The sequence below is a fragment of the Tyto alba genome, unplaced genomic scaffold (assembly GCF_018691265.1).
Source record: "Tyto alba isolate M040663 unplaced genomic scaffold, T.alba_DEE_v4.0 Super-Scaffold_24, whole genome shotgun sequence".
Lineage (NCBI taxonomy): Eukaryota > Metazoa > Chordata > Aves > Strigiformes > Tytonidae > Tyto > Tyto alba.
In genome coordinates this window covers 1,081,628-1,090,210 of record NW_024881298.1, presented here as the reverse complement: position 1 = coordinate 1,090,210, position 8,583 = coordinate 1,081,628, and the positions used below count along the sequence as shown (strand labels likewise).

Below are 8,583 nucleotides of genomic sequence, written 5' to 3'. Positions count from 1 at the left end.
AGCAAAAACTCTCCCTTTTTGGCTAGCCTCAGCTGTATGGTGCTGCAGACATTTCACTCTCCCCGTCATGCGGTGCAGCTTTTCAGTCCACAAACATTTTAATGCAAGAAGTTTTTAGGAACAGCCAAACCTCTTCAAGACTTTTCCTTCCTGACAAGAACATGTCCACGGTTTAGACCAATGAGCTTTGATAACACCACACACTATTTCTAGTGTCATACAAAATTATTCACCGCATTTCTGTTCTCTTGCACAGCCATCCTTTGCTATTCAGAAAAGATTCTGAACACTAAGGAAGAAAGTCCCATTAAACCTTTATCATTTGAGGTGTTCAGTTGCGATCGCCTAACAAAACAGGAGTTACTTTTGCACATTGCCCATTTCCCCCTTTATTCTTTAGTGAACTTAACCTACCCACAACGGCGCGTCCGTCTCTTCAGTGAGCATGGAATCACAACGTTCCCACCTGCCCGACAGAAAACCTGGCACAGCCCTGGCAGGTACGTATTCAATGCAGCCAGTGGAGGCAGGCAGCAGGCACAGACAGGCAAAGCCAGACTTCTGCTAATAAACGTGGGTTTTTCCCTTTTACAAAAGGCACTTCATTAAATACAGGCCTCTCCTGCGGGAGCCCGGCAGCCGCACCGCTGCCCTCCCTTCCCCCAAAAGTTGCCCCCTTGGACGCGGGCACACGGCCCTGCACAGGCACCTCCTGGGGAGCCCGGCACCTCTCCCGGGGGGGACATGGGGCACCTCTCCTGTTTTGGGGGGGGATGAACACAGCACCTCCTCTCCCGTTTGGGGGGGGATGAACACGGCACCTCCTCTCCCGTTTGGGGGGGGGGGATGAACACGGCAACTCCCCTCCCGTTTTTTTTTGGGGGGGAGGGGGAGGATGAACACGGCACCTCCTCTCCCGTTTGGGGGGGGGGGGATGAACACAGCACCTCCTCTCCCATTTGGGGGGGGAATGAACACGGCACCTCCCCTCCCGTTTTTTTTGGAGGGGAGGGGGGGGGATGAACACGGCACCTCCTCTCCCGTTTTGGGGGGGGGGATGAACACAGCACCTCCTCTCCCGTTTTAGGAGGGAGATGAACACACCACCTCCTCTCCCGTTTGGGGGGGGGGATGAACACGGCACCTCCTCTCCCGTTTGGGGGGGGAGGATGAACACAGTAGCTGCTCTCCCGTCTTGGGGGGGAATGAACACAGCACCTCCTCTCCCGTTTTAGGAGGGGGATGAACATGGCACCTCCTCTCCCGTTTTGGGCAGGGAATGAACACAGTAGCTCCCCTCCCGTTTTTTTTTTTTTTTTGGGGGGGGGGATGAACACGGCACCTCCTCTCCCGTTTTGGGGGGGGATGAACACGGCACCTCCCCTCCCATTTGGGGGGGGGATGAACACAGCACCTCCTCTCCCATTTTGGGGGGAGGATGAACACAGTAGCTGCTCTCCCGTTTTAGGAGGGGGATGAACATGGCACCTCCTCTCCTGTTTTGGGCGGGGAATGAACACAGTAGCTCCCCTCCCGTTTTTTTGGTTTTTTTTTTTTTTGGGGGGGGGATGAATACAGCACCTCCTCTCCCGTTTTGGGGGGAGGATGAACACAGTAGCTGCTCTCCCGTTTTAGGAGGGGGATGAACACAGCACCTCCTCTCCCATTTTAGGAGGGGGATGAACATGGCACCTCCTCTCCTGTTTTGGGGGGGAGATGAACACGGCACCTCCTCTCCCGTTTTGGGGGGGGGGATGAACACGGCACCTCCTCTCCCGTTTTGGGGGGGGGGGATGAACACGGCACCTCCCCTCCCGTTTTTTTTTGGGGGGGAGGGGGGGGATGAACACGGCACCTCCTCTCCCGTTTTGGGGGGGGGGGGATGAACACGGCACCTCCCCTCCCGTTTTTTTGGGGGGGGAGGGGGGGGATGAACACGGCACCTCCTCTCCCGTTTGGGGGGGTGATACAGGGCCTAGATAGGAACAGGGGATGTAAGGGTTAACATGGGAATAGCAAGAAGGGGATGACAAGGGAAAATAGTTGAGATAACAGTTCAAGGGAAATAGTTTAGATAACGGTTAACAGTTCTGCTTAATGAGTAGATAGTTTGTAAAACATGATGAGCTGAGGTATGGGGTCTTTAGGCTTTATCAGTACCAAGCCGGTTGGAACTAGACCTACGGTTTGGACAACAGCCAGTAAGAGACTGAGTCTGCGCGAAACCTGGGGTCACAGAGCGGACAGGAGGAAGAGGAGCTTGACTTCATCCCCAAAGACCCCCACGACCACCACCAGAAGACACTGCGCAGACTCAACTGGGAGGAGATTATGGAAATGCTAATTATAATACGAAGCGGGGATAGGTAATGCATATGTATAGGCGTATTGCAAAATATTATGAATATGTAATCATTCGCTCTATAAATCTAAGGTAACGGTACCCCATGTTGGGTACACAATAGGAGGAGTTATCCCCTGTGTACCTCAGCGCTGAATAAACATACCTACTTTACAATCTATCAGATTGTGGAGTCTGTTTCCGCACGTCAGTTTTGGCGAGCCAGGCAGGAGACTCTCTGCTCGACTACGGGATCGACTGCGGGGCGGACTCTCCCAGGCGCGCCCCGAGCACTTTCCTCGGAGGAGCCTCCGCTACCAGCCGCTCACCGTGGGGGGCAGACAAGGACTTCCTGAAGCCGCGGACCAAACGGTATGTTCAAGGATAGGAGCCTGTAAGTCGTACGCGTGGCTGGGGCAGCTGGTAAATCGCGCAGAGACGTCTGGCGTGCAGCTAAGCCGGGTAGGTGCACCGAAAAGGTGCGAATTCGTGCGGGTTAGGGGAGTCTAGAGGGCAATTATACCTTGCCACAGACCGATAGAGCGGTCGCTGGCTCCAATCGGGGACCTGTTGGCCGAGAGGGCGGCCACAGGCAAGTGTGATTGAAAAGGCCTTTGTTCTGTTGTGTTTTTTTTACTCCTGATGAAAGTGTTGTAAGTGTGTGGACTTGTAAGTGTGTGGACGTCCGTGAGATTGTGAGATTGTGAGTGAATGCTGTGTGGTGATCGTGTTAAGCGTGAGCGTTTGGAGTGAGTGTTTTACAAAAACAAGATGGGTAACACTCAGGGAGGGATATTAAAAAAGAGCCCTCTCGGCTGTATACTCGCCCATTGGCGGGATATTGCAGGGAGCGGAGGTACGGAGAGCAGAAGGACTCTTATAAAATATTGCAATCAGTGGTGGCCGCTGTATAAGCTAGAGGATGGCGCTAAATGGCCGCTTAATGGAACACTGGACTATAACACTCTTTTACAACTTATGTTGTTTATAAGGAGAGAAGGAAAATGGGATGAGGTATCATACGCGGATATGTTTTTCACTTTGCGAAATCACCCAGAGTGGCAAAGGGACTGTGGGTTAGTACCCCCACAGGACCCTATGGTGCTCGCACTTGAACGAGAAAATAAGGAAAGTAGGGGTAAGCTGAAAAGGTGTTGCTCATCATGTAGCATTGGACAGAGATGTACGAAGGTAGATAAGGTTCACCAAACCTCAGAACAAGATGATGATTTGTTTAAACCTCCCCCCCGATCACAGAATCAGGATGCTGACTCGGAAGGAACGGCAGACTCTCCCGATAGTCCGATATCCGCCCACGCTAGACAAAAAACTGCAACAAGTATTTTACAGGCACCCCTTCGGGAAGCCGTGGGGCCGGAGGGTGGTACAATTTTGGTTAGGGTACCCTTCACCACCGTTGATTTGGAAGCATGGAGGGGAATTGCAAAAAACTATAGACGCGATCCACATGATGTAGCTAAACACTTCCAATTCATTATAAAACAGCATAACCCGGATTGGAGTGATATACAGCTACTATTAGAATATATGACTGAAACTGAGAAACAATTGATTCTAAAAACAGCAGGAGACTTGGCGGAGGATCATTATAAGATCACTGGGGGGGACGTTAAGGAATATTTTCCCCTCCAAGACCCGAAATGGGAACCAAATAGATCGGCACATATGGAAAGGTTACGGGCGTATCGGGAATGGATTGCAAAGGGGATAGAAAGAGCGATCCCTAAAACTATAAATTGGTCAGTTTTATATGCAGTGAAACAGGGTCCTTCCGAGTCCCCATCCGAATTCTTGGATCGACTGAGAGATGTAATGCGCCGTAATACACCGTTGGATCCGGGATCAGAAGTAGGAATACAGCAACTGGTTTCCTTGTTCATGGGCCAATCTACAGGAGACATAAGGCGAAAACTTCAGAAGCTGCGCCCTACGGAAAGTAGGAATCTGGAGGTATTGTTAGAGGAGGCGTGGAAAGTGTTTAGCAACAGGGAAGAAGAATGTCGACAATGGACAGATGAAGTTGATGGCCACTCTGGTTCAGAGACCGGCCAGGCAACGACCGCGGCTGGGGCGGGATCAGTGTGCTTTGTGTAGGGGTTTCGGGCATTGGAAAAAGGAATGTCCAAAGAATAGGAGGGAGAATGGGAAGGCTTCAATGAATGTAAAAATAGCAAATGTAACAGAGGACTGACGGGGACCTGGGGGATCTACCCTGGCGGATCCACTGGTTAAAATTAAGCTGGGGAGAGAAAAAGAAGAAGTAGAATTTTTGGTAGACACAGGAGCAACGTACTCGGTTTTGAATCAAGCTTTAATACCACTGGGGGATGACTATGTTATGGTAAAGGGAGCGACCGGCCAATCTGAAAAGGCGTATTTTTGTAAATCTTTAGAGTATAAATTGGGAAAGCAATGGGGAATTCATAAATTCCTTTATATGCCTAACTCCCCAAAAGCTCTCCTGGGAAGGGACTTGCTGGAACAACTGGAAGCAAAAATTGTCTTTGAAAAAGGGGAAGTCACCTTGGAGGTAAAAGATCAGCAGTACATTCAAGTGCTGAGTCTCACTCTAACTAGTTCTTCGTCAGGAGGAGAAATTAGTGAGGAAATTTTAGACCAAGTATATCCGGGAGTTTGGGCTACCGATGTACCTGGAAGGGCGAAAAACGCTCTACCGATTGAGATCAGGATTAAGGAAGGTCAACGACCGGTGAGAATTAAACAGTATCCTTTAAAAAGGGAGGATAGGGAAGGAATCCGACCAGTAATAGAAAAGTTTTTGCAATTAGGGTTACTAGAAGAGTGTGAGTCTGAGTTCAATACCCCTATACTGCCCGTTCGGAAACCTGATGGTTCGTATAGGGTGGTTCAGGACTTACGGGCTGTGAATAGAATAGTTGAAGATCTCCACCCAGTGGTAGCAAACCCATATACCCTGTTAACTGTATTAACACCAGAGTTGATTTGGTTTACTGTCTTAGATTTGAAGGACGCCTTCTTTTGCCTTCCTCTCCATAAAGCCAGCCAAAAGTTGTTTGCATTTGAATGGGAAAATCCTAAAACTGGTCGAAAGACCCAACTCACCTGGACGGTGTTGCCACAAGGGTTCAAGAATAGCCCTACTCTTTTTGGCAACCAGCTTGCAAAGGACTTGGAATCCTGGGAAGCCCCATCCGAGAAAGGAAAATTATTGCAGTACGTGGACGACATTTTGATCGCTACTGAGACAGAAGAGGACTGTGCAACGTGGACGGTGAGCTTGTTAAATTTTTTGGGACTACGGGGGTATCAAGTCTCTAAGAAGAAAGCCCAGGTGGTACAACGTAAAGTAAACTACCTGGGCTATGAGATCACTGCAGGGCAAAGAACTTTGGGACAGTCCCGTAAGGAGGCCATATGTCAAACCCCGAAACCTCAGACAGTAAAAGAATTAAGAACCTTCTTGGGAATGACGGGGTGGTGCAGGCTATGGATCTATAATTATGGACTGCTTGTTAAGCCCCTGTATGCGCTAACGAACACCAAACAGACGCACCTCGAATGGGATGAGGAGGCTGAGCGAGCCTTCGATTCACTGAAGAAGGTTTCGATGTCGGCCCCGGCTCTAGGACTTCCAGATGTGAGTAAACCGTTTCTTCTCTTTTCTCATGAGAAGCAGGGCATTGCCCTGGGAATACTGGCACAAGACCTAGGTCCATATCGACGAGCTGTCGCCTATCTCTCTAAACAACTAGATGCAACTGCAAAAGGGTGGCCTGGGTGTCTGCGAGCGGTGGCTGCCCTGATACTGAACATACAGGAAGCTCGGAAGTTCACTCTGGGCCAGAAAATGACTGTCTATGTGTCACATACAGTGTCGGCAGTCCTGGAAGCGAAGGGAGGGCATTGGCTCTCCCCACAAAGATTTCTGAGATACCAAGCTGCACTAGTAGAACAAGATGATGTACAGATAATAGTCACTAATATTGTCAACCCAGCTTCTTTCCTCAGTGGTAACATGGGAGAACCAGTGCACCATGACTGCTTGGAAACAATTGAGGCGACATACTCAAGTCGCCCTGACCTAAAAGAAAGCCCCATGAAGGATGAAGAGAGCTGGTTCACGGATGGAAGCAGTTACGTCCTGAACGGTAATCGACATGCGGGGTATGCCGTTACCACCAGTCAAAAGGTAATAGAATCAGGACCTCTGCCTGCAAATACGTCTGCGCAAAAGGCAGAAATAATTGCTTTAACCCGAGCCCTGGAACTAGCTAAGGGTAAGATCATAAACATATACACGGACTCCAAGTATGCTTTTGGAGTTGTGCATGCACATGGAGCAATCTGGAAAGAAAGGGGACTATTGAACTCCCAAGGGAAAAACATTAAACATGCGGAAGAAATTTTGAAGCTATTGGAAGCTGTTCAACTTCCTGAGAAGGTGGCAATTATGCATATTAAAGCACACCAAAAGGTGAGCTCTGAATTGGAAAAAGGAAACGAGCTGGCGGATAGGGAGGCAAAACGGGCGGCCGAAATAGAGATAAAGACTGAAGGAGCACTTATTCCCGATAGGCAAATTTCCCTGGAAAGTAAACCAGAATATACCAGGGAGGATCAGAAACTTATTGCAGATCTGGAAGGGACATATAACAAGGAAGGGTGGGCTTATACCCCACAGGGGAAGTTAATTATCCCCTCTCGTTTACTATGGCATTTCACACGAGAGGAGCATAGAAAGAGACACTGGGGAGCAGAAGCTTTGTACAGTCATTTGATAAAAGAGATTGTAGCCAGAAATTTGTATACCACGGTAAGGCAGGTGACTCGACAATGCGACATCTGCCTCCGAACTAATCCCAAAAACGCCCCCAAACTAGAAATGGGTCAGATTGGAAAGGGCAACGGGCCTGGGCAACAATGGCAAGTAGATTTTACAGAATTACCAAGAAAAGGGGGGTATCGATATTTGTTGGTACTGACTGATACCTTTTCAGGCGGGCCAGAAGCATTCCCTACTAGAACCGCTAAGGCTCGGGAAGTAACTAAAGTACTGATACAAGAAATAATACCACGATTTGGGGTTCCGGCAATCATATCCTCAGATAGAGGACCACACTTTGTCTCAAAAGTAGTACAACAAATTAGCCACCATTTGGGTATTGATTGGCAGCTTCATACCCCGTACCGCCCTCAGTCGAGCGGTCAAGTGGAAAAGATGAACCACTTAATCAAACAACAAATTGTAAAATTGGGGCAAGAAGCAAACTTGACATGGCCTCAGTCCTTGCCCTTGGCTCTTTTACGCATACGGACAAGGCCAAGGGCAAGGGAAGGGCTAAGCCCCTTTGAAATTTTATATGGACAACCATACGGGGTACAAAAAGGAATATCCACACAAATTGGAGGTGAAATTATGAGCTCCTACATGGTGGCGTTAGGGAAGCAACTCAATAAGATCAGAAAACATGTAATTGGTATTCGAGGTAGAGGGTTGGATGGACCTGTACATGATATACAACCTGGGGACTATGTGTATGTTAAGTCTCTTACAGAAAAAACCTTGGAGCCACAGTGGGAAGGGCCATTCCAGGTGCTGCTCACGACGTTCACAGCCATCAAGATTAAGGAATACTCGGCCTGGATACATCACACCCGAGTGAAGAAAGCCCATAAATCCCCATGGAAAGTTACCCAAGTTCGGCCGGGAAGATTACGCTTCTCACGATAAGTCTGATAATCGTTTTTCCTCTAATGCATAGTCGAAGGTTCAGTGAATGGCCATGGTCCCAGGCTTACATTGGACATACTAATAAGACTAGAAATGTGAGCGACCACACGTTGGCTACTATAGTTATGCAGGGGACAAATGTGCCCACAAAAGAAGAATGGGATGCCTATCCAGGAGAACCACAATTGCAGGGAACCTTGGGACAAGAAATTAAAATAGGATGCAGAGCATTTAATAGCTCTACTTACTGGGCAGGAAAACAAATTACAGTAAGACCATATAAAGCTGGAAGAACCCCTTTAGCAACCCAATCCTGTGACTGTGAAAAAACAAATTCAGACTGTTGGTATAATTCTACTCTTAACCAATCAATTTCCGTAGTATGTCTCTGGGTCAAGTGGCCAGTTGGATCCCAGCCGCTATTGGAATTATCCTTCAGATTTCATATAATAATAAACAACGCAACAACAACACCAACAACTGAGAAGACAACCAGCACAACAACAAC

General features: G+C 48.6%; 1 protein-coding gene across 1 annotated transcript; it reads left to right on the top strand.

Annotated features, from left to right (window-relative positions):
- The first annotated feature begins 445 nt into the window (after positions 1-445).
- On the top strand, positions 446-8,075 carry LOC122153839. Its single transcript, XM_042797204.1, has 5 exons — positions 446-500; positions 2,554-2,713; positions 3,334-3,479; positions 4,119-4,298; positions 4,819-8,075. The coding sequence occupies exons 1-5, from the start codon at positions 446-448 to the stop codon at positions 8,073-8,075; spliced, it is 3,798 nt and encodes a 1,265-aa protein (XP_042653138.1).
- Positions 8,076-8,583: the final 508 nt, after the last annotated feature.